The sequence below is a fragment of the Passer montanus genome, unplaced genomic scaffold (assembly GCF_014805655.1).
Source record: "Passer montanus isolate IOZ18808 unplaced genomic scaffold, ASM1480565v1 scaffold4, whole genome shotgun sequence".
NCBI classification, from domain to species: Eukaryota; Metazoa; Chordata; class Aves; order Passeriformes; family Passeridae; genus Passer; species Passer montanus.
In genome coordinates this window covers 11,780,384-11,806,291 of record NW_024368818.1, presented here as the reverse complement: position 1 = coordinate 11,806,291, position 25,908 = coordinate 11,780,384, and the positions used below count along the sequence as shown (strand labels likewise).

The 25,908-nt window shown below is 38.4% G+C and overlaps 1 protein-coding gene across 2 annotated transcripts; it reads right to left on the bottom strand.

Annotated features, from left to right (window-relative positions):
- Positions 1-2,208: 2,208 nt before the first annotated feature.
- MRE11 (MRE11 homolog, double strand break repair nuclease) lies at positions 2,209-25,860 on the bottom strand. 2 transcript variants are annotated; one of them, XM_039718511.1, is made up of 19 exons: positions 25,629-25,860; positions 24,941-25,073; positions 22,171-22,331; positions 21,479-21,566; positions 20,449-20,590; positions 18,522-18,636; positions 17,324-17,509; positions 16,687-16,858; positions 16,003-16,083; positions 15,327-15,453; positions 13,479-13,579; positions 12,149-12,322; positions 9,052-9,114; positions 7,848-8,064; positions 6,712-6,783; positions 5,650-5,705; positions 5,138-5,208; positions 4,693-4,771; positions 2,210-3,437 (listed from the first exon to the last, which is right to left on the bottom strand). In XM_039718511.1, exons 1-19 carry the CDS (start codon positions 25,646-25,648, stop codon positions 3,393-3,395), a joined length of 2,103 nt encoding a protein of 700 aa, XP_039574445.1. In that variant the 5' UTR covers positions 25,649-25,860; the 3' UTR covers positions 2,210-3,392. The 2 variants fall into 2 exon arrangements, with proteins under 2 accessions (XP_039574447.1, XP_039574445.1); XM_039718513.1 differs by lacking the exon at positions 25,629-25,860 and having other exon boundaries at positions 2,209-3,437; positions 22,171-22,312.
- Between the last annotated feature and the right edge of the window lie 48 nt (positions 25,861-25,908).

The window sequence follows — 25,908 nt, the reverse complement described above, 5'->3', positions numbered from 1 at the left end:
CTTTTCCATGCAGTTGCGCTCCCGGGCGCTACTCCGAGGTAAGTACATCTGTGAGAATGGCAAAATCACTCTCTCCCGATGTCAGAATCCGTTTTCTCTACCAGCAGCCCAGCTCAAGCAAATTCCACGCTGTTTATACACCAGCAGCACGTGTGCCAGCTCTGCTCTCTCTCAGGACAGGTCAAACCTGAGCTGTTTTACAGGTCTGGCAGGCAAGTTTCAGCCTATTTCTTAGAATAAAGAATGGAATGGAATGGAATGGAATAGAATAGAATAGAATAGAATAGAATAGAATAGAATAGAATAGAATAGAATAGAATAGAATAGATGAACTGTAAATAACAAGCTGCCTTGTTGTACTTGGAGTATTTTTCCAAAGATATTTTTTCTTTCAGAGAGACATGGAATACTCAAGTTTCCCCTTGGTAGGTATTTCCTCTCAGTCCTGCTGAGGGGAATAAGAGGAAGGAATAAAAGTCTGATGTGAAACCGCTTTCTAGGGTTTGTAGAAAAAGAGGTAGTTAGAAAGGTGATTACAACAGGACAGAGGACAGAACTGTCCCAGCCCAGTGAGTCCAGTATCCAAAGCAAAAGAAGCTGTATGCTGCTCCCAAGCACTGATGAGACAGCAGAGTGTTCCCTCTGCCTTTCCCACAAAACACAGGAGGAAACAGAAAATCAGGACCAGGAGACTAAGACCCACAAATCTTACACAGAAAGATGTGCCACTTCCCAAGTGCACATGAATAGTGCTGCACCTCTGCTGAGGACAGATCTGCTTGGATGATGTCAACTAATCCCAGCCAGAGCTGGTTTTATATATAAAAGGCTTTACTTAACCATTAATTAAATGACCATTATCTGAAAAGCTTGTATTATTATAAGCTGGTCACTCATTGGAGACAATAACTCTTCCAAAAGATGTTTGTGACTACCTCAGTGAACTGTTCAGGCTGCCTTCTCTTCACCACTCCTCAGGAGCTGGGCACAATAGAACAAGCAGAATAGCAACCCACAGTGCTTCTCTGCACACTGCTGCCACAGTCTGTTTCTTACATCAAATTGTCCAATTTGAGCTCTTTGGGCAATTCAACTGTCTCAGAGAAAGCTTTCCAGTGAGCCTGCTGGAGCTGCTAAGGTGGCAGTCACACCTGACCATTCATGTCCCACTCACAAGCGCTGTCAGGAAACCAGTCTCAAATAAAGGCCCAAGAAAACAGTAGAAAGTAGGACAGAGCAGTGTTCTTATAGGTTTGGGATGAGAACAGAGGGCTCAATGGCATATGTCCCCCAGCTTGCTATACTGCTCCAGCAGTTCCCAAGTCCCCCTCTCCCTTCCAGCACTGCTGGCCAGTGTAAGGGCATTCCCTCTTCTGCCACTCAAACACCAGCTCTTATTGTTTCATGTCTATTACATCCTGTTCTCCTGTACTATAATCTGTATTTCATCAAAAATCATCAGCTCTGTTTATTTATGCCCCTTGATCTAATTCTTAATTTCTAGCAGGGTACCCTTGCACACATAGCTAGAGCTGCCATTGCCTTTGAAGATGAGGTTCATCCAGGAGAGCAGGGTATCTTCTCACCTCCTAAGTCAGGCTGCTGCAGGACGGGAATCTCCCTCCCAGTAAGCTCAAGCCCACCCTCCTCTGAGCTGCATTCTGTGTCTTGTGATCCAGATGAGGTGGTCCAACCACACTGGGCAGGCCACCCAAATTATCCACAAAGGGTCATGGAAAAGCCCAGTGGAAACTCTCTGTGTCAGGTGTCTCCCATGTTGCTGGTGTGCCTTTCTCTGCTTCACACCTTTCTGATTTAGTTTTGTATGTAAAACATGCTCCAGTATGAGCTGTTTAAGCAGCTCACCTATGTTTGGTTGTCTCTAGAGAACAGGCTATAGCAGATTTGGCAGCTTGGTACCTGCTCCTGCCAACTTCACTCTTGCTCAACAATCCTCAGCACTTCAACAGCACTTCAACAGTAAAACAGGCAGCTGCACAGAAATGTCAGGATTTGGCATGCTGAATGTGGTTTATATAAAAGGTACCTGTGAAATGATGCAATTTCTGAAGTGAAAAATAATGTTTTAAACAAAGCTATATGGAAGGACCATGAATTCAGGTAATAAAAGTCGTCAAAAATACCTTTGCAAGAACACTTTTAACAAGATTATAACAAATTAGAAAGTAGGCCTGGTGGGAATAAAAATTATAAGAAGAATATTAAAAAGTCAGGTAGATGTGCCAAAAAGTTTGGAAGCGTTCAAAAACAGGAATGATACCTTTTTTTTTTTTACATACATACACAGCACAGTGTGCTTTTCTCCCTGCCCCTGCTCCTGGGAACAATCTTTCACTGCCATGGCTTTAATGACTTTTTGAGCCTTTCTGGAGCAGGGGAATTGAAATTACATGGGTGAGAAGTGATTTTTCAAAAACTATCCAGTGTGACCTCTGAGAAATCATGTTGATTTTCGGAGCATCTTGCCCCCTTGTATAACCAATCACATTAATGTTTAGGACAAGCATCTCTTTACAGTACAGTCTTTCTCCACACACCAGTTACATGTTTTCCCCTGAAGTGAAGGCTGCTGTGTTTATCTTCTATAGATAAAACACAAAGCCACTGTGAATTTGACAGCTGACTAAAAAAAAAAAAATTGTGAAAAGGAAGAAGGAGCTTTTGATATGATTCCTATTACTCAGACACATTCAGCTAAAATCTTTTCCTAAGATGTGTGTAACATCAAAATACAGAGTCCTCATTCATACTGCTTGAATTACAGAGCTGAATTCATTCTCACATACTATGATGTCTAATAACAGTGCAATACTGGGTTTAAGTTCTCTTGGTAGAGTTGAAATCATTAAGGCATTTTACAGCTTCAATACTGAAAACTGCATTCTTGTGTCCAATTATGACTCTGAATTCAGAGTTTTTAACTGTATCCACAGCAGATTGCAAGTAAGTCAAGTTCCACTGTACTGAGACTGTGTCCATATTCATATCTGCAGACTACTATAAATTTACTTCTCTGCAAAATTCAAACCAGAGATGGAGTTTTCTATAAAATATATAACTGTCATTTTTATTATCATCTCAAAAAGAAAACAGAGTTTCAGAGCTTTAAAGAACTTGCACTTTCAGGCAGTACTTTAGAATATGAGCCCTTCTAGCCTAGTGCATCAAGCAACGTAACAGACATTATACCAAATTTGGTGCTGCTGGAAAAAACCAACAAACCCAAACCAAACCATTTCACTTCATTTCAGAAGTGAAAATAGAAGGCAAGCCATCAGTTACAGAGAAATATCACATAGACAAAGTTTTGCAAACTGCTTTTTCTTTTCTTCACAAACTTCCACAGTCTCTCTTGCACAGTGAGTCAGAAATCACTTAGTTCTTCTTGACGTTGCAGGGCTTATGAATGGATCATCCTGCAGTTTGCAAAGAGACATACATTACTCAAATTAGCAGGCATTTCAAGTCATAAAAAAGCAAAGTCACCTTTAGAATAAACTAGAAAGCCTGGCCATACTATTCCATGTTTTCTGGCAGACCTGTTTATGTTGGTTTTGATATGAAAGAGGTCATTTATTAACTTAAAAGTCCACGTGATATATGTGCAGAGAATAGAAGTTTATGTCAATATGACCAGAACAGCTACTTTGAAATAAGGAACAATCTATATTTCAGTTGTAAATGAGCAGCACATACCTCACTTATGTTAGTTTTGATATGAAAGAGGTCATTTATTAACTTAAAAGTCCACGTGATATATGTGCAGAGAATAGAAGTTTATGTCAATATGACCAGAACAGCTACTTTGAAATAAGGAACAATCAGTTGTAAATGAGCAGCACATACCTCAGTTAAATTATGTCTATATATACATTGTATATAATTTAATGTATATTAATTTACTAATATTTGTATGAATCAAAAATACTGTTTGTTTTTGCACATTCAAGCAAACATGTAGGTTTTCATTCCAGGTACAAGAAGAGATAGCCCAGTGGGTAGAAGGGACAAGAATGTTGTATTTTCTCTGAAGTGGCCATCATCTGACACTGTTAAAAGAATGGATTCTGACCATGCATGACAGACTGTGAAAACAAACTGCATAGTGCTTGACAGAATAGTGTCTTCTATTCAGTGTAAAACCGTGTAAAAAATTCTACTTGTTTAATTATGGAAGAAACCATTTCCTAGCAGTTCAAAGATACACTGCAAGAACAGATATATTAGACTTGAAGACAGTGTTTTAAAATTTTTAAGAAGTGTACTTTGATAATTTGCAATAATAGAATGCCCTGAAAACGCTCAGCTGTTTCTAAATGAAAAAAAAAAATAAATCTTCCTTTTTACAAGAATAAAATATATAACTAAATAAAAAGATATAGCTAAGCACTAGAAAAGATTATAATTACTTTCTCTCCCAGGCAATTCCAGGTCCATATTTCAGTAATGACAATTCACTGATTAAAAATTATTTTTCTGAGGTCCCTTCTAGCCTTATTTCTGCTAATTATGCAGGTAGTCTAATCAAAGTTGGTTGCAATAATCTAGCCCTGTTAGTAAAAAAAAATAAATTCAATTTCACTCTGAAATGCTTTACTCAAATAGCTGTAAAACAGTGAGCCACAGAAACTTACATGAAATAAAACTAAAAAATAGTACTATATACCATACCTCATCTGACTCAAAATCAACTCCTCTAGATGCTTGGCTTTGTGAACCTCTTTTACTAAGTGAAGGTGTAGCTGGCAACCTTGAAACACACAAAAAGAAAAAAAATGGCACTAGCATGTTCTCAGTTACCAGACATTCCAATAAGTTCCCCTTTAACTTAAGAGTTGGACCACCAATACATAAAGTAAAAATAAACAGACATAACAATAAGTAGAACAATACAAATTCTTAAAATAACATCTTCATACTAAAGCTCTGATCAACCAGCAATCTATTTTTTATGTTACAGAAAGATAACTCATATCAGCAAGTAAAAATTTATATAAATTCTCTAAGCAGTGTTATGACTTTCCTAAAAATCTGGTAGTCAATCAGACTCTTGGACTCTGCAAATTGCCAGTCAAAAATAAGGCACACATTGCATTCATGAAGCAAAGATACTGACCTTTGATTTATTTTGGAAGAGGAAGGAACAAAAGGAGTATCTTCTGGATCAGAATCAACATCTATAATATCCTGGAAAAAAGATGCATAAAGTTTTTCCACAGAATTTATCCTTACAGAGAGAGTGCATAATGTGTCAGCACTATAGCACAGAAGCTCTGGTTTTTTTCCAATTATACACCTGTTTAGTCAGAATAATATATTCTTAAGAGAGCTCCAGGCTAGAACTACACAAATTTGCACAAGATTATTCACACCTTTGACCTTGCACAACCAAGAAAACACTCATGTATCTTAGACTATGGTCACAAATAAAACATGGCTTTTCTCAGACAAACACCATAACAAAAAAGGATACAAAAAGTGTACAGATTAACATGCAACAGAAACTTAATGCTGAAACTGATAGGTTGGGAACATCTGCTGATTTAGGCTAATGCTTTGACTGTGTATTTATTTTTCAAGTTAACAGTAAAAGACAGCACAACTTCACTCATACAACACGGTGCTTACCTCAGAGTAAGACTGGAATGAATTAGAAGAGTGGTCTGTTTTGGAAGACCTAAAGACTAGAATAAAACATATGTAAAACTTTAAAATGCTCATACAATTAAATGCAAACAACATTATACACTTCTTATTTAAGATCTCCCTAGCATGCATTTCCATTGCAAAAAACCCTATAAAACACACAAACCAATCCAAAACATAAATTAAGTCTGTCAACCCAGGGATATAACCCTCTGTGCAGCTGCAGCTGCTTCCCAGTCTGGCTGAAAATCCATCAGTAATGTTGGTTAAGAGGATGCGAAAAATACTGTTGTAACTGAAATTCCTGTATATCTAACAGGCTATTATGAACACAAATGCTAAAAGTCATTTCTCTGCAATATTTCATTTGCTGACCAATTTAAAATTGAGGTAATTTGTTGACTAATTTAAAATTCAGTCTACCTAGGGGTATTTTGTGGCGGGTTTATGTGTAGTAGTGAGCAGTACTTTTTTCTTTAATTCTCAGATGACCTATGCTGTTTCCTCAGCACCTTTCCTCTACAACAAGGAACAGCTACTCTCACTTATGTTGGTGGCTTAAAGATAAGGTTTTCTTTCCTAGTAAAAACTGGCATTTCCAAAACTCACTACAATGTAAGATTAAATGGATTTGTATTAAAGCATACTAACTTGTAAACATCAGTCAAATATAACTTTTTATCCCCTGAGGAGGGGGGATAAAATATCCCGGAGGAATATTATACCTAAAATATTAAGACATAGTCTTTCCATGCTTATTCCTTAAGAAACTGCATTATGTAATATGCTTTCTGTTTGCAGTTCTAGCCAGAATTTCCTAACATATTCCATTTCATCCCATGACAGACAAATATCATTAATTTTTTCCTTTTCTTTTTTCTTTCTGTCATCACTGTTAGTCTATTTCAATAGCGCTGAAAGAATCTCTCACAGCTGAAATGGGCTAATAGAATAAAAGGCAATTAAAGCACTTCATCATTGAACAGACTCCTTCACTACAATTTAAGAGAGCAGAGTAGAGTAACAGACAGATCACAGGCCTACCATCCAGGATAGACATATTTTTGCCAGGCTTGGAGGATCTGCTGCCAGAAGCTGACTCTTGGCTAGTGGTTCCTGTAGAGATAACAAACAAAATGCAAATATTTTCAGCAGCTATTTTTTTTCCTCTTTAGTCTGTTATTACTGACTAAAGTAATAAGTGGGAAGTCACTTAAAAAAATCTACAATCCTCTTTACTCCTCACTTTCTCCTTGAATTAAAGCCCTCCCTACATGCAGAAGAACTGCTCTGGGTCAAGTGTTCAAAGGTCCACAGACACAACCACTTAACACACAGGGCTCTGCTCTGATGGGATCACAAAAGTGTTGGAGCACAGACTCACAGAGCTAGTTTAAAAGCACTAACCAAATCAGACCCAAGATGAGTCTTCATTTCAACTCAACCTGCTCTCAGACATTTGGGCATACTACTGAGACAACTCAAACGAGTTACATATATATATATATACACACACACACACACAGAGTGAAAGTACAACTGTAAAGGAAGTACCACTACCACTGCAAAGTGTACAATCACACTCAATCCAGGAGCTATGTAACTCTTTATTGCTTAAGAAACACTCCCCATTTTTTCAGTCACTAGAAACACTGAAGTCTCTTGTAAATTACATTAGGATAGAGACAACTGTAAAGGAAGTACCACTACCACTGCAAATCAAACTCAGTCCAGGAGCTATTTAACTCTTTTTTGCTAAAGAAACACTCCCCATTTTTTCAGTCACTAGAAACACTGAAGTCTCTTGTAAATTACATTAGGATAGAGACAATCTCTACCTCCTCTTTATACTGATCAAATGCTTTACCTTTAGCAGTAACAAAGGTCTACCCATGCACTTTATTGTACAGACCTTCCCAATAATGCATCTTTTAGGAGTATACTTTTCCACAGCTGGGAAGCATGATATTTTTCTTTTAATCACAGTAAAAAGTCCCAACTTAAACCTTGTAAGGCAGTCAACTGTATCTAATAGAATACCACAAGTATTTGAGAAGAGTTTTTTTCCCAGTAGCAGTTCTTAAGCAGCAAATTTCCACTTGATGGAAGCATCAGAAGAGAGTCACCCTTTAAAGAAAAAAAAGAAAACTGCAGGACAAAGACTGCAAAGTTTTTCTTACCTCTTCCTCTTCGAGATGAACCTCTTGCTGTTGAATTTTGTCCTCTTGCACCTCTTGCCCTACCTCTTCCCCGACCCCTTCCTCGGCTCAGTGTTGAAGAAGGGCCATCACTTGGATTGCTAGTGCCTGTCATCTCTATATCCATGGAATCTTCATCACTGGAGGCTTCAACCAGAACCTCACCCTCAGATCGGTGGGCTCTGGCTCTGATCATTGCCTGAAATGGAAAAATAATTACAAGAAAAAGAATTTTAAATCATGGAACACACCATTGTTAAATTCTGGTTATGTACAATAAACATATAACTATAAATAAAAATGTGTAATTCTAAACCAGTGAGGCTTAGAAGACACAAAACCAGTGATACGGAAGATGAGGATATCTGTGAAAATACTTATTTAATTAGAAGTGTACATATAAAGTAGATAGCTAAGATCTGATAAGAGAGGTGGAGCTCATTAATATGACACATTGTTGGTGAAATGTGGGGATCAGCTCAGATCACCGTGACAGCTCCACATGTCTGCTCAGAGAAATCACCCTGTGGGTTCCACCGACATGAACTCTACTGGTGACAGTGGGTGCTTAAGACAGCTCAGGTGATGACATCCCAGGTTAGGAGAGGTGAATCTCACCCCAGCTGTCCTTTGTATCAAAATTTCATTCCAGTCTCACATAACTTGCAAAGACAAAGGAGCAGCCATGCTAACAGAGGATGGCAATTTTCCTTGGATATACATATGCAGTATGTACATATCGAAGTATGAATATGTGGGAGATCTAAGATTTCAGATTGCTGATAAGGACACAGTACCTAAAGGTTTACCAATACTCCCCATTTGTTCCAGTAATACCACCCAATACACCCCATCCACATGCCCACTGGTGACAAAGAGCTTAGGCTGAAAGATCTTTGAAAATCACCTGCCTGGTCTAACCTCAGTTAAAAGCAAGAAATAATGAACAATCAGGTTCACAAATTTGTACAAGAAAAGAGACCTCAAAAGCCAAATTGAGCAATAGCTTAGGTACCTATTATCCTAACAAAGATTTAAAACAGACTTACTAAGCTTTAAAGGCAGACAGGCACATTTTGGCAAGGACAATGCTGAAGTATTGCTGAAGCATTGCTAAATGACTGCATTTATATGCAGAAGCCACCACTCCATTTTTCAGTCTCTGTTCAAAACTCAGAGTAATTACCTCACGGACTTCCTTATCTTCTTCTTCAGTATTCTTTTTTCTACTCTCCCTGAATTTTCGCACCTGAATAAAAAAACAGTTCCTGTCAAAGTAACATTCATGTCATACAATAATCAAAATACAGTAAGTGTGAAGCTTTATTCACTGAATCATTAAGTCAAGCTCATGTGAGAAGTGGACAGTCCAAGAATAACTGAATAGTTTGTTTAGGGCCCCTTCATGCAGTGCTGTGGTTTAAGAATCTCATGTTCTCTTAATAACTGGAGCAACATCGTTGGGAAGGAAGAAAGTCTGGCACACAATGAAGGAGACACTATGTTTAAGAGAAGTGATTTTGACAATAAGGGAACTGAAATATGAATAACTGGAAAAAGAGGTAGAGATGAAAAAGCAAGACAGAAAATAACTATTATGAGAAGAGACAATGTTGCAGTACATGTACAATTAAGGAAGCTCAACTTGACAAATATGGAAAAAGATTTGAGGCATGACAGAAAGAAAACATTAGTTCTAAAGACAAACAACAACAAAAAAATACACCCTAAAGTGTCACACAAAGCCTGCAGGCACTGGTTGTTTACTGTCTCTTTCAACCCCTCAGGAATTAAAGCAGTCACTAAGAAAATAGGTAGAGGCAGCCATCCTTCACCACCAAATTATTCTTTAAACAGTGCACAGATAAGCTGCAGAACAATTACTTCTACAGTGTTGAGTATTACAGCTGAATACATGGGCTCATGTGGAAGCTCAACTAATTGACAAAAATATCTTTCAAGGGTTGCTCAATACACACAAACCAAGCCTGTCTCTGGGATACCCTGAGCCACAAGCAGTTAGAAGCAAGAAGAGCACCTGAAGGATAAATTTCCTTTTTGCTTGTCCTGCTCTTGTACTCTTCCCTAAGCCAATACGAAAAAGCTACGAAGAGATTATACCTACCATCTTTCTCACAACAGCAGTAAATATGTAGTTCTACATGTATTAGACAGATTTTTTTCTATGACATGTGTGCAACCTAAACCCCATTTTCAGTACAAGTTTTGAAATCCTGTATTTAGAACTTCATAACAAATTAGTCATTCATTTATTAATTGCAGAAAATGACTAAAGGCAAGTGTTGCTTCCGCTTGAGGCATCCTCAAGCAGATGCTCCACACACAGACAAATCTATCAAACCATGTTTGAGCACTGATTTTTCTACTGTCTTCATCTCTCTTGGGGAATCAACATTAATAGAACATTACCTCCTCATCTATTTTTTCTTCCACTGCATCAGTGCGACGCTCCTTGAGAAACCTCTGTGTTTTTTCTAGCTGAAATTTCACCAGCTCTTCTATGGCATCTTTTTCCTCTTTGTCCACAAACTCTTGCACTGCTTCTCCCATTCCTCTTTCAGTTAGAAGTGAAAGCTGTACTTTCTTTAGAATTGGGGAAAACAATTCGTTAAGAAGCATCTGCCATTAGAGAAAGCAAGCAATATTCCAGCTGTTTCAGATAAATATTGCATTAAGTTGGTTGCAAAACCAGTAATGTGCATTGTTTATTTAAATCAGAGAAAAGCACAGCAATAAGCAAATATTATGTGTCATAAACCAGTTACAACTCTCTTGCTAGTTACTGGCATGTCACATTAACTTTACAGAGTATTTTTCAAACTAGTCAAAGCAAAAGGCTTTATGAACAGTAAAGAAACCACAATACTAGTAATGTCTAAAATAAAAACTTCCAGGAAATGATGTTGCCCAGAAGAATAAACTTTCTAGCTGTTGTAAAATAAAATGCTTAAATAAAATAAGTATAACAAAGGAACATGATTTATGCTGTCCTAATACTAATACACCTAGCATGTGTATAAGGTTAGGCAGGACGATGTAATTTGAAGGATCTTTACCTCAAGAATTCTTGCTCTAAAGACTTTCTACAACTGAAATAGCTTCTGCAAGTTACGTTTAATCAACTACATCAAGCATTTGTGCATCTATACAGTAAGTGTGAAGCTTTATTCACTGAATCATTAAGTCAAGCTCATGTGAGAAGTGGACAGTCCAAGAATAACTGAATAGTTTGTTTAGGGCCCCTTCATGCAGTGCTGTGGTTTAAGAATCTCATGTTCTCTTAATAACTGGAGCAACATCGTTGGGAAGGAAGAAAGTCTGGCACACAATGAAGGAGACACTATGTTTAAGAGAAGTGATTTTGACAATAAGGGAACTGAAATATGAATAACTGGAAAAAGAGGTAGAGATGAAAAAGCAAGACAGAAAATAACTATTATGAGAAGAGACAATGTTGCAGTACATGTACAATTAAGGAAGCTCAACTTGACAAATATGGAAAAAGATTTGAGGCATGACAGAAAGAAAACATTAGTTCTAAAGACAAACAACAACAAAAAAATACACCCTAAAGTGTCACACAAAGCCTGCAGGCACTGGTTGTTTACCGTCTCTTTCAACCCCTCAGGAATTAAAGCAGTCACTAAGAAAATAGGTAGAGGCAGCCATCCTTCCCCACCAAATTATTCTTTAAACAGTGCACAGATAAGCTGCAGAACAATTACAGTGTTGAGTGTTACAGCTGAATACATGGGCTCATGTGGAAGCTCAACTAATTGACAGAAATATCTTTCAAGGGTTGCTCAATACACACAAACCAAGCCTGTCTCTGGGATACCCTGAGCTGCAAGCAGTTAGAAGCAAGAAGAGCACCTGAAGGATAAATTTCCTTTTTGCTTGTCCTGCTCTTGTACTCTTCCCTAAGCCAATACGAAAAAGCTACGAAGAGATTATACCTACCATCTTTCTCACAACAGCAGTAAATATGTAGTTCTACATGTATTAGACAGATTTTTTTCTATGACATGGCAACCTAAACCCCATTTTCAGTACAAGTTTTGAAATCCTGTATTTAGAACTTCATAACAAATTAGTCATTCATTTATTAATTGCAGAAAATGACTAAAGGCAAGTGTTGCTTCCGCTTGAGGCATCCTCAAGCAGATGCTCCACACACAGACAAATCTATCAAACCATGTTTGAGCACTGATTTTTCTACTGTCTTCATCTCTCTTGGGGAATCAACATTAATAGAACATTACCTCCTCATCTATTTTTTCTTCCACTGCATCAGTGCGACGCTCCTTGAGAAACCTCTGTGTTTTTTCTAGCTGAAATTTCACCAGCTCTTCTATGGCATCTTTTTCCTCTTTGTCCACAAACTCTTGCACTGCTTCTCCCATTCCTCTTTCAGTTAGAAGTGAAAGCTGTACTTTCTTTAGAATTGGGGAAAACAATTCGTTAAGAAGCATCTGCCATTAGAGAAAGCAAGCAATATTCCAGCTGTTTCAGATAAATATTGCATTAAGTTGGTTGCAAAACCAGTAATGTGCATTGTTTATTTAAATCAGAGAAAAGCACAGCAATAAGCAAATATTATGTGTCATAAACCAGTTACAACTCTCTTGCTAGTTACTGGCATGTCACATTAACTTTACAGAGTATTTTTCAAACTAGTCAAAGCAAAAGGCTTTATGAACAGTAAAGAAACCACAATACTAGTAATGTCTAAAATAAAAACTTCCAGGAAATGATGTTGCCCAGAAGAATAAACTTTCTAGCTGTTGTAAAATAAAATGCTTAAATAAAATAAGTATAACAAAGGAACATGATTTATGCTGTCCTAATACTAATACACCTAGCATGTGTATAAGGTTAGGCAGGATGATGTAATTTGAAGGATCTTTACCTCAAGAATTCTTGCTCTAAAGACTTTCTACAACTGAAATAGCTTCTGCAAGTTACGTTTAATCAACTACATCAAGCATTTGTGCATCTGGCTCACTGATTATTTTTTATCTCATAGATGTTACTGCACTGGTGCTGGGAAAGGGAAATATACTAGATTTAACAACAGGGTGGGAAGAAAGCAAATTATCATGGGTCTCTCTTCCATCTCCCCGCTGTGCTGTAAACAAAATGTGGAAGTGCACTACATCTGAGGACACAAATACACTGCAAAGTAACAAGTGACTCTAAGTCAGCTGGTAATAGTAAATGCTACAGTCTCACACTGGCCCTAGAATAAATTAAGGTAGCTCTTCCCTCACATGCTGCCTCACATTCTCCTCCTGTACTTGAGTGCATGACACACAGTACAGGGCACACAATGCAAGTTCACACAAAGAGCTATCATGTTCTCAAACCAGTGTGTGTTCACACACTTACACAACCTATACACAACAGTTACTTGCTAAGCTGAGACACACATGTCATGTAGTAATTCTCAGACAGTTTTTTGGGAAATAAATTCACTTCTTGGTGAATGTCAAGAGTCTTTTCAGGGCACACTACTTCCATTAAGAAAGAAAAAAAAGTGATAAAAATATCATATGACATTAAAAAGGGAAATTATAAAAGATAGAAAAATACCTTTTCTGCTGTCTGGAAATACTGCTTTACAAGGTCTTCTACCCTCAGTGTTGTTCCCTCAGCAGGTCTGCTAACCAATTTTCCAAAATTAAGATCAATGTCTAGAATAGAAAAGAACAGTGGCATCATCCAGATTTACAGCTTTCAATTATTACCATCCAACTGACAGTAGCAGGAAAAAAGATTAATGCAAGCCTCCTAAGAATTGTGGTCCCTTTTATATGTAAAGCTTTTTGCTCTTTTTAGTCTATTCATTGGAACACAGAGAAACATAATAATTGTGCAGACAACTCCATGTCTAACAGATATAAAGAGCTCTAACTAACATATGTCTGGAATTGTATATCGAACACTGTGTTCTGAAGGTTATTATAATTGAACTCTAGAAGGTCACAAATGGAAGAAAATCATAGCAGCATTAAAGTTTTTTATAAGTAACCCATTTACTAGAAAAGAGATTCTCCTTCACAGCATGCTAACTGATTTTCAGTAGAAAATGCTCATAGCTCATCCCCTCTTCTCAGGCAGCAAGGTAGGAATAGCAGAACGATGAGAGGGATAATCATCCTAGGTTAGCATATACCACACAAATAGCATAAAGTGACAATACACTGCTTTAGACTGAATTCCTGAAGTTTTGACATCCCCTGTACTGAAGCACAATGTGCACACGTAATGAAACTGTTGAGCGCTTCATTAGCCACTTCCCTTGCATAAGAGGCTGTCTAATAAAGCAATGCAAAAGCCATGGCAATACTTTCAATTCCCTTCCTGAAGCTGACATGTCCATTAAGTAGGAAAAGTAAATTAGTGGCAGATGTGGTAGCTACTGTGTATTCTGAAAATGTTAATGAGATTATACAACTATAAAAAAGGAAACCAAAGAAAAATAAACTAAGACCAATACAGTATAATTTTAAAAATGCCTCACTAATAGCAGTTTTTATTAATGAAATGATGTTTTGAACCTTACAGAACTGATAGTATTCATAAAAACTGTCACTGGAACTAGACAATGCACTTGCAATGTACTAATGCAAACTAGTAAGAGTTTTTTAGCACATTATGTTCCTGTACAAGCTGAATCTTCATTAGCAACTATTATAAATCCAGTATTTGGACAACATCTATTAACCATTTATTAAAAATTCTAGGAAACAGTGAGAAATACTGCAATAGTAACAGCTATTATTGATTTTGCACAAATATTTGAATAGAAACAAGCCTGGAAGAGACAAGCCAAGAGCATCTCATAGACACAATTAATTAGGGCAAACAAAATGCTATCCTACATTTGGACCTTGTTAAAAAATATATGAACAGCTCTTAAGCCCACACCCTTCCTTACTATTTTAGGTATGAACAAATTAACTACTATAAAATAAAATTAAAATATAAAGAGAAAAAACACTTTACCCATTTCTTTTCCTTTAGAGTGTTCAAAACACCTTATTCTAGGAAGGATATTCATCTTATTCTAGGAAGCCTTGGGAGTGAGCCACTTAATGCCTTTCATGGTAATTACCACAGAACACAGAGTAACTCAGTCTGGCATGGGCCTGTATGTTCTACTATAAGCAACTCAGTAAGGTCTGAGGCCAAAGGAAAATGAAACTGTTTATAAATAACTGTCAGAAGACACTGTGCTGAAGATCAGAATTTCGGACAAACCCAGAAATAGAAAAGAAATAATTGTGCAGTACCTACACTTAAATCAGACAATGCGTCTTTACTCCTCCTGTAACGCATTAGATGGTAGACACCAAACCTTTGCAAGTGCTGGGCAACAAAATACAGAGAGATGAACAAAAACAAAAGCAAGCCAATGATTCCTTCTTTCATAATCACCTTTTTTCTCTTTTTGTTCACGATGCCTGAAAAAGTGTATGATGTCTTTTGGGTTAGCCACCCTGTGCATGTACTTCTGGCTGAAACGATGGACACTGAATGGTTCAAAGCCACCTGCATAATCAACCTAAGTGAGGAAAGGACAAATTTAAATATGAAACAAAAAGAAGTGGAGAAGCCACACAATTCAAAACCGATTTGTTATGCTTCAAAGGAAAAAATTAACAGTAAGAAATAAGTCAACCTAAAATTAATGCTTTACTATACAGAACAGTTTATCGCTAATAACAGCTAATAATAATATTAGCAGAATAGCTAATACCAGCTCGTATTTATAACTTGTTCTTAATTTGTTTCATTTACTACCCTTCACAACAGTTTCCAAATGGGTTAGGAACACACACAGGATACTATGACTTAAAAAAACTTCACAGTAAATAGCCACTTTTGATGCCCTTACTCAGAACAGCAGTGAAGTACATTTATGACCAATCTCATCCTTTACCTTAGAGTACAGGTTACAGAGGTAAACAGAAGCATGGTAGGTGATTTATATTTGCCTATACACAGCAAAAAATGCATGTATTATGTATTTACACAAAAAGCATGACTTTGCTTTGAAACTTTTCACAGTGACCTTTAAAAACAAAGCAATCCAAGCTGAACAATTTCTTACTCTTAATCTTATGATAGGCTTCTCTGGCTGGCGGGGATTTCCCAAGCGTTCTCTTTCTGCAGTGTCCAGCATCAATTCCACCTGTGAAGAAGGATTATAAATTGAGTTCTACTTTGTTCCCTTACAGATGCCTGAACACATGAAGTATAACTTTAAATACATCCAGTTGCAAGGGGAGCAATCAAAAAAAATCATTACAGAATGTGCTCTCATTTCTGAACACATATGTACCAAAATGCAGCCAAAAGCCATTAAGAATGACTGAGAAAAACAAGCCAAAGCTTATCCTTCAGATACAGTGTAGTTAATACACTTGCTTAGTTACTTCTGCCACTTCAGACTGCATGGCTGAGCCCTCAGGGTTCAGGTCAATGTATTTATGCTGGTTCCAAGTGCACATCCAACACTGTTCCACTCTTAGGTGCAAGCTTTTGTACAAAAAAACATATGGACACCTAAAAAGCAGTTCCAGCCTACTTTAATAGGGCATCCCAATCAAGGAATCTGGAAGCCAAGGCTGCAGAGTGAATGTCATGGAATTCGCTTCCTATGGAAACACTGTCTAAGTTTGTTTTAATATGGGACAAGACACAAGATTTCTCATCTTCCAGTCTCAAAACCAGTCACACATCCCATCCCCTGTCCATACACCGTTATCCACAAACTGTTAGCATCACAAGTTACCTTTTCCATGCAGAATGCCTGTATTGCCTGAGTAACATTAGGATTGTCAGGATTAAAAAGATCTGGATGATCAGCTAGAACAACATCCTCTATATGGAAAGTTCGCACTGTCTCTAGAGCAATCTTCTCCATTTTCATTTTTTTCCCTTTAACATGCAGCAAACCAATGTGTCTAGAAGGAGAAAGTTAACTTACTAGAAGATAAACTTAAGAGAACTATGGTATAAAGATTTGTTTTCAAATTCCTGTTTACTTTTCAGGGACAAAATTTCAAAAACTACAGAAATATCTGTATTCCAGGGCTGACCCCTCAAAACTTCAATTTTATTTTACTTAGATTATGCTTATTCCATATACAAGCACCTGCACTCAGTTCCTTGTATTCCAATTTATCAGCATGTAACTCCTCCAAGCTAAGTTCCATTTGCTTTAAATGTTAGATTAAATTGTGAACAAAGCAGAAGTTATAGCAGGTACTCATTCTATCTACTTTGCTTATTATTTCACACTCTGAAGCTAATCCAAAGAATAATACAAGTCTTTCCATACGGTATTCAAGTATTTTTCTGTTCTCAACAGAACACCTGAGACATGTAAGACAAGGGATAAATGAGAACAAAAAGAAAAGCTCACACACTTCTTCACGGCTTCTCCGGGGGACAGGGATGTCACCACTGAACTTCCCGGCTGAGAAACATAGAAACGTTGCTGTTCATTTTGGAATGGAGCTATTTTGCACTCATGTTCATGACCCCACACAACAAGATTAATAAAGTCATCTAAAAACTGTTCTGGAATGTAGTTGGTTGCTCCATGTTTGCTCCTGTTCAAGAGAAGAATAATGGGCAAGGGGAGAGTGAAGGAGAAAAACATCAGTGTGATTTAAAATGATACAGGAACTCCAGCAATATATCAGACATACATGTCAGCTCTTCTTCACATTTATTCCTTACACAGTTGTTTAGGGTTTGGTTAAACAGAAGGGCAATTTACATAGCGCATTTTTTCACACAGCTCACTGTTTTCTGCTCCCCTCCTTTTATTTGGATCTCCCCTTTCTTCTTGGCTTGTAAGACTTTTGTGTTTTTTTCTATATGAATGCTTTTGTAGCATCTCATGGCAATCAATTTTGGTTGTGTTTTGTTTTTAAACGGTGGGGAAAAACCAACTGAATTAAACAGACATGGGACACGCCATTCCCAATCCCTTTCTGGAAGACAAAGGATATAGGGGAGTAAGTTTCTCCAGTCTACAGGGCAGAAATCAGTACACAGGATAATACGAGCTCCATTTGTTTACATCTGCCTCACCATTATTTGAGCATGAGGATTGCCCTCTTCTTCAAGAAAAACAAGAAGAAAGTATTTGGAAAAGAACTCTGCCTGTTCCTACTACCACTGCTGGGAGAAGCCTGTAGGCAGACAGAACACATTACCTATCTTAAAGCACAGCGGTGCAAGGGAACATAAGGTACTTGTTGAACTATGGTTCAAACAAGGATAGAAAAGTACAACATGAAGTTTGGTTTTTTCCAGCTCTAACAAGCAGAAAGGACTCAATTACATGCATATTACACTACAAATCCTCCTCTGCCTCTGACTATAAAAGTTTGAGAAGAGATCTCCCAACTCCACTAACATATTTATTTCAAACATTTTCCTTTATAAGTCTTCTCCAGAAGAACTGTAAACCAATTTTTTCACTTGTAAAAATCTTAAGAAACCAGCTACTGACAACAAGCATGAACTAACGCAGCTGGCTTGCTCACCTATCCTTTCCCAGGCAGTTTAAAGTGGTAACACAGCAAGTTGCTGTAATTCTTTCAGTACTGTTACCTATTTTGATGAATCACAAACAAGTTAAACCAACTATCTTCATCTTCCTTTGGTCTCAGCATAGTTACTTGCTTATTGACAAACATACGATACAACCTCTCATCTGGAATTGCTCCTGCAGTGGACAAACAAATAAAATAAATTTGTGTAGTAAACAAGTCTGTATTTCATAGCATTTTTACTAGCACCTCTATTAAAAAGAGCACGAGGAACAAAAATATAGCAGCCTCCCAGTACCCAAAGTGGGCTTACAAGAAATCTGGAGAGGGACTTTTCAGAAGTCCTTCCCATGACAGGACAGTGGAATGATTTACACTGAAAGAGGACAGATTTAGGTTGGATATTATGATGAAGTTATTTACTGTAAGGGTAGTGAGGCAAGTGGAACAGCTTGCCCAAGAAAGCTGTGCATGTCCCATCCCTGGAAGTTAGTGATTATTTCCTTGATGTTTTTAACTAGGAAAAAAAAACCCCAAACTATCCTTAGCCAGGCTTATGACAGATATCAATAAATCCCATATGGAATGTCCATATTTTGTATAGGAACAAATGCTCTCTGAATCAGAGAAAGTAAAAAGGTACAAATAATTCTGGCAGAAACACAAAATAGCAGCCTCCCAGTACCCAAAGTGGGCTTACAAGAAATCTGGAGAGGGACTTTTCAGAAGTCCTTCCCATGACAGGACAGTGGAATGATTTACACTGAAAGAGGACAGATTTAGGTTGGATATTATGATGAAGTTATTTACTGTAAGGGTAGTGAGGCAAGTGGAACAGCTTGCCCAAGAAAGCTGTGCATGTCCCATCCCTGGAAGTTAGTGATTATTTCCTTGATGTTTTTAACTAGGAAAAAAAAACCCCAAACTATCCTTAGCCAGGCTTATGACAGATATCAATAAATCCCATATGGAATGTCCATATTTTGTATAGGAACAAATGCTCTCTGAATCAGAGAAAGTAAAAAAGGTGCAAATAATTCTGGCATAAACACAAAGAAACCTGTCATGAACATCTTCATGCAGCAACATTGGTGCTTTAGAAAGCTGTTGCATTTCCCGTTAACAACTTTGGTACCGAATACTTCTATATTTTGATATTAGAACATTCCACTAGCTGCTAACCTTTCAAACATCTAGCAAGCTTCCAAAGTATCTCATTAAACACACAAAATCATGGCCAACTACGACTTAATTTAGAGCTATAAAAGTTGCTTGGAATTAAGTATTTAAGCACTTATGTCTGGACAAAAAAGAAAGACCTTAACTTCTCTAGACAGAGAGACTTTTCTTCTGAGAAAGCTGTCAAAAATAACCATTCTAAGTATGAAGTGAGGGTAGAGGGGAATTCAGTTGAGAAAATGCAAAGGAACAAATCTGAAGTTGAAAACATATCATAGAACCACTTTAAAGTATGAAATACTTAAGTTTCTTTAAAGAAACTGAGATTATCCAGGACCAATATTACTTACGAACCACTTCAGACACACACATAGGACATTAGATTTCTGCTCAGACAGCTTATGTTTTTAAGTATAACCAAAATGGCACATGAATATTGGGTGTTTAAGTTTTGTCTAAGTAAAATTAAATAAGCTTAATACACAACAGAGAGAATTTAAGAGTGTGATTGCTCTGACTTGATATACCAGCACTATGGTTAACTGAAGCAGGATTCATTTATCACCAATAAAAATAGAAAAATCAAGTTAAGGAAGATTTATCTAAATACATAAAAAAATCTCATCAGCTAGTGACACAAAGCAGGAGGAAAAACCTGACATTGTCACAGAATTTATATGCTTTAATTTAGAATCATGTACACCTTCATGTTTGCTGCACCTTATACATTTGTTCCAACTTCATTTAGACCTATTAAATTTCAGTAATACATGAACAGTCTAGTCACAGTCTGGCAGACAAATACTTACCCAAGCCATACAGAGCAATTTTTGTTCTACCTTTACGCAGTAAAATAGGACTAATATCTATTTTCTCCACAGAAGTTGAACGTCCAAAGTGATTCAGCAGTCCTGCACAGCTCAAAATATCCAAGGCACACAGTGCATCTGCCTACAACAAATATTAAGAAACAAATACAGAACTTTGAATAGTACATTAGGTGTTTCAAGACTAAATGAAAGTCTCAAAAGAGAGAATATCTTTCCTTAAGTAACTTCTGCAGTTGAAAAGCCCCATAACATATATTAGGGGTTTTGCTAATACTCTAGAGTACAGAAGCAAATCCCTTTTCCTTACAAGTCGTACTTCATTTGAAGTATATGAAATTGAACATTAAATCATTCAGAAAAACAAAACCACAAAAAACCATTCAAACAAGCCAGTCTCTAAAGTACTACAAAAATTAAGGTAACTGGTTAAGGTAACTACCTTATAGTACGTTCAAAGTTAAACTGCTGCTAAAACACTCATCTCTACGATACACTGCTATCTGACATAAAATGCAAAATTATTAATGTAACACATGCATTTTAATGCTTTCTAAACCATTTCCTCATTACTTTGAGTAGCTTGTTTTTAAGCTACCATTTCACTATTATTAGATTATCCTCCTTGCAAATAAATGATGCATGTCAATTACATATGCACAAATCAAAATAGCAAAATTCTCCTTCTTTAAGAAAGAAGCTTCCAGTCTCTACAGATGGAATGTTTTAGAAACTTTCTGAAAGACTGCCACTTCTAGGCATGAAAAGTGATTCTGTTCTCAATGACAGATACCTACATACATTAAGAAATTAAACACAGTTCATATGGATCTCTTAACTTATTTCCATTTGCTTTTAAATGTCACACTTACACTTGCTGTCACTAAGACAATTCCTAAAGATGCACAAAATATTTACACACAGAGTGCAGCAACTGCCTAAAAGTAGCATGATCTCCCAGAACTGTATTTCTATCTTGGTAATGCAACAGTACAATTATGATAAGAGTTACCCCTGTGGGATCATCATGATTGCCATGAATACTAAAAACTGGAATAGAAATGTTGAGATTTTCATCCTGATAATTCACCCAAGGAAACCTAAACAAAAAGAGGAAAAGAAGTTAAACTATATCTGCAAATCTGTGTATGATTCTCAATATCTTTTCAAATTAACTTCATCACAAATAGTGTGGTAAAAATCAGAAAGAAGTGATTATGAATAAGCCTAAGCTTAAGCTTAAGTATAAAATTATTCTTACTCATGGTCTGGAATGGCACTTTCTATGGGGAATAGGGTAGCAAAAGAAACCTTTTTTTCTTAGAACAAGCCATGAAAATAATTGTGCAAAAAATTGTGCACTAGTAGTGGATTAGGCTATGCAACCTTTACTTATACACAAGGAACTCTGCTGATTTTACCAAAACAACTCATGTGAATTCAATTACTTGTATTGTACTTGCAAAATGGAAACTAAAATACATAAATATATCAAGAGTCACAGCACATTCAGAAGTTTCTCAAAATATTGTACACATTCCTTTACAGACTTAGATGACAGATGAAGTTATCCTGTGAACTGTCCCACACAGACAAGCCTAAAAATTCCAGGTTCCAGTCATGGAGGATATAAAATAAAAATCACAACACACTCACCAATACACAAACCAAGCCTTACATGATAATTTATAGTAACATACTTACTTGCTGTAATGAAAATTAACTGCCTGATCACTCAAAATTTCAAACTGAACAGGACGATCACCCATGCAGTATTTTCTTAGTGACTCCAAACAAGAGTGCACTGTTTTTCTGGAGGGTTTGTTGTCGTGAAAAAGGTCCCCACCTAATAAAACAAAGTCCACCTGTATGTAACAAAAAGCTTTATTATTTTAATACAACATTTTGTATTACCTTGAAAGACTTCTAAGCAAATTGTTCAAATAATTTCTTCTAGGGAGTTCCACATACTTCCTCAAATATGAGGAAATATACTTCTAGGTAAAAGGAGTTAGTTGTAAGAGAAACAATATTTAACTTCCTTATGAAAAAAAGCAAACGAATTAAATTATTAATTTAAACAAAATCAAACCCAAAAAGACCCATTTACGAAGAGCCATAGGAGAACACAACTGATAGTGGTAAAAAAAGGATCAGTCTACAATTGTAATAAGGGTCTCCAAATTGGCTCCTGAACATTTTTTGACAGGCATGAAAAGCTAAATTATTTTTTCACTGCTGCACTACCTCATACGAAGAAACCAGTAGCTATCACCACATTATTTTGACAAGGTGCTAGCCTCAGTTGCTGCATATATTGCATATATTTAGCTTTTGGTAAAGCATTAAGAAAAAAACCTTATCAAAATTACAAAGAATCTGACTGATGAACATCCAGTCCTTAAAAAAGGAATCACAGAATTGTTTAGGTTTGAACTCTAAGATCATCCAGCCCTGGTGTTAACCCAGCACTGCCCTGCCGAACATGAAGCTATGTTCCCAAGTCCCACATCCATACATCTTTTAAATACCTCCAGGGATGGAGACTCCACCACCCTCCTAAGCAGCCTCTTCCAGTGCTTGAAAAGCTTTTCAGGGAAGAAATCTTTCCTAATATCCTGCCTAAATCTCTTCTGATGCAACTTCTGGCCAATTGCTCTAGTCCAGTTTCTTGGGAGAAGAGACCAGCTCCCACACTCTCCTTTCAGGCAGTTGTAGAGATCAGTAAGGTCTCCTCTGAGCCTCCTTTTCTGTGGGCTAAACACCCCCAGCTCCCTCAGCCACCTCTCACCAGACGTGTGCTCCAGACCCTTTCCCAGCTCCGTTGCCCTTCCCTGGACACGCTCCAGCCCCTCAATGTCCTTCTTGTAGTGAGGGGCCCAGAACTGGACACAGCACTCGAGGTGTGGCCTCAGCAGTGCTGAGTACAGGGGGACAGACTGCCCTGCTCCTGCTGCCACACCAGTGCTGAGCCAGGCCAGGGTGCCAGTGGCCTCCTTGGCCACCTGGGCATATGCTGGATCATGTTCAGCTGCTGTCAACCAACTCAGGCCCTGGGAAGGCAGCAGGCTTCTCTAAGAAGTGGAGCCAGCCTGTAAATTGGGCCTTCTGTTCCCACCACAAGGGGGTCTCCTGTAACAACCCACCTTTTTCCTTCATGGAAGGAGTTTTGATATTGGGCACAGGCAACAACCTCAGCAACACCTCTGTGCTAGATTAACCACTGTCCTTGTTCAGTTCCCCTTGCAGAGCCTCACACTTGTTGTGCCAGGGCACATGGGGATGTGGGGCAGTCACAGAGGAGATGCACCTGCTGTGCTAGGCAGGAACTTGTTGCTATTTGTCCCGTCCCTTAATTCAGTGACTTCATCCAGAGGGAGTGAGGATAGGGAATCCCCTGGATCGTATGTCCTGTCTGCCTGTCAGACCTGCCCTAAGGAAAGTAGGGTGTTATTCCAGCACTCTCTCTCTCTCATACACACTGCCTGATACTCCTCAACCAGAGCTGTGTCTGGACAGGGACTTCTGTCTGGGCAGCTCTATCAGCCGTGGTGGATGCAGAGACAGGCCATGGCTTTCTGTCAGATAGATACCACTGCTCCCTGGTGGGGCTGGCAGGGCTCAAGTGCTGTTCCTGCACAAAAAGTCACGCCACGGCAGGTCTGTTTGCCATGCTGGAAGTGCTCCAGCTTGCTGCCATTCCCCAGGAGCTTCTTTTACAGGTGTGGGGTGGGCTCTTGGCTGCTACTGCTCCTGACTCCACCCAGGTCCCATTAGCGGCTGCGGGCTCCTGGTGGCTCTCGGCTCCCCCACATTGTCCCAGTTCAGGAAGCCCCTCTGTCCACCCCACTACAGGATTCTGCTGCCGACTGTGCAGGCACGGGAGCTGCTCGGCACCAGAACTGCTCACTTCAGCAACTCAGCACTGCATGACACTTCAAAAGCTTCTAACAAATCTCTGCACTTCAGCAACTCAGCACTGCATGACACTTCAAAAGCTTCTGTACTGATTTGTCAGAAGACCGTATATCACTTCTCTTGCTCTCCTCAATTATTTTACCCTCTCACAGTGACAAACCCTCTCAAGATACCACTGAAACCGGTCCAGGCAATCCAAAAACAATGCTAATGCAACCAAAGTCATGATTCAGTAACAATGCTTTCACAAAGAATCAGGCTTTCCTTTCATTTCATCAGAAATGAAACTGAATGCAACAAATAGTTTAGCCATTTGATTTGGTATTACTAGAGACTACCAGGAGGAAGCTTTTTTTTCTGGCAGATTCGACCATATTTTCAACAGCCTCAGTCCTTCCCTCTCCATAAATCAGAAATGAAACTGAATGCAACAAATAGTTTAGCCATGTGATTTTGTATTACTAGAGACTACCAGCACTAAACTTTACACCTTCTGGCAGATTCAACCATATTTTCAATGGCCTCAGTGCTTCCCTCTCCGAAAAGTAGCACTTACATCATTTTTTCGAGCGTGGTCCAGAATTTCATTAAAAGTTACAAATGTATCATTTCCACGAACTGGATCCTTCTCCAAATAGCCAAGATGAATATCAGTAGCAACGAGTATTTTAAAGGTATCTTCATCATCCCTGAGTAAGACAGGAAAACTAGTGTCAGAGAGCAATACATATAGGGGATTTCTAAAGACACAATCTTTACTAAGGTAAGCTTATCTGTCCAAAGTCATGAAACACGGAGATTTGTCATAAAACTCTACCAAGTATCAGTCCTGCAAGAGTCTCAAAATACTTCACTACTTGTACTGCAAACAGCATATCGCCAAACCAGCCAGTTGGAAGATTTGTTTATCCCAAACAAATTTGTTATCTGATTTTGTATTTGTATTTGGTTATTATTTGTTATCTGTTCCAATAAAGGGATGCAAGCATCCCTCTGAAGTGTCTAATTAAAAACTCAAGAACCCTTCGTATGTTTTTTGTTTTTAAAAATACTCGTTGAGCAGTCTAATTCTCTCTTCGCACCGGTACTCTACACGTGCACGAGGGCAAGCACGGTGACCATAATGACCAGAGGGAAAACACAACTGATGGTCCCAGCTCTTCTTAACTCGCCCCAGACATACAAAACGCTCGCTGCCTGATGCGTCGGGACCGCACAGGGAGCTGCAGACAACGGGAGCTTACTGTGAGTTGGCGGTGCTCATCCTGGTGCCGAGGCTCCTCACGGGAAGGCTCCGGCACAGCGCTGCCAGCTCAGGGAGTCAGCTTCGCTCCTCACAGGCGCTACGCGAGGCGCAGGAGACCAAACCAGGCGCTGGGCCCGGGCAGGGGGCACAGGGAGGTGCGATCGCTGAACGATCACTGCCGCCGCTCCATCTCCCGCTCCCGCCGCCGCTCGGGCCGAGCACCGCCCCCGGCCCGGCCCGGCCCGGCCCGTTCCGTCACGTCCGGCGGCCGCGGCCCG

What these genes read in the sequence shown, in the direction of transcription:
- MRE11 (XM_039718511.1), bottom strand. Translation starts at nt 25,648, where the DNA reads ATGAGCACCGCCAACTCACA. An exon ending in CCCGGAGAAGCCGTGAAGAA is followed by an intron (nt 16,859 to 17,323) that starts GTGTGTGAGCTT and finishes TTCTCCTTCTAG; the next exon opens with ACACATTGGTTTGCTGCATG. An exon ending in TGAACAAAAAGAGAAAAAAG is followed by an intron (nt 13,580 to 15,326) that starts GTGATTATGAAA and finishes TTTCTATTCTAG; the next exon opens with ACATTGATCTTAATTTTGGA.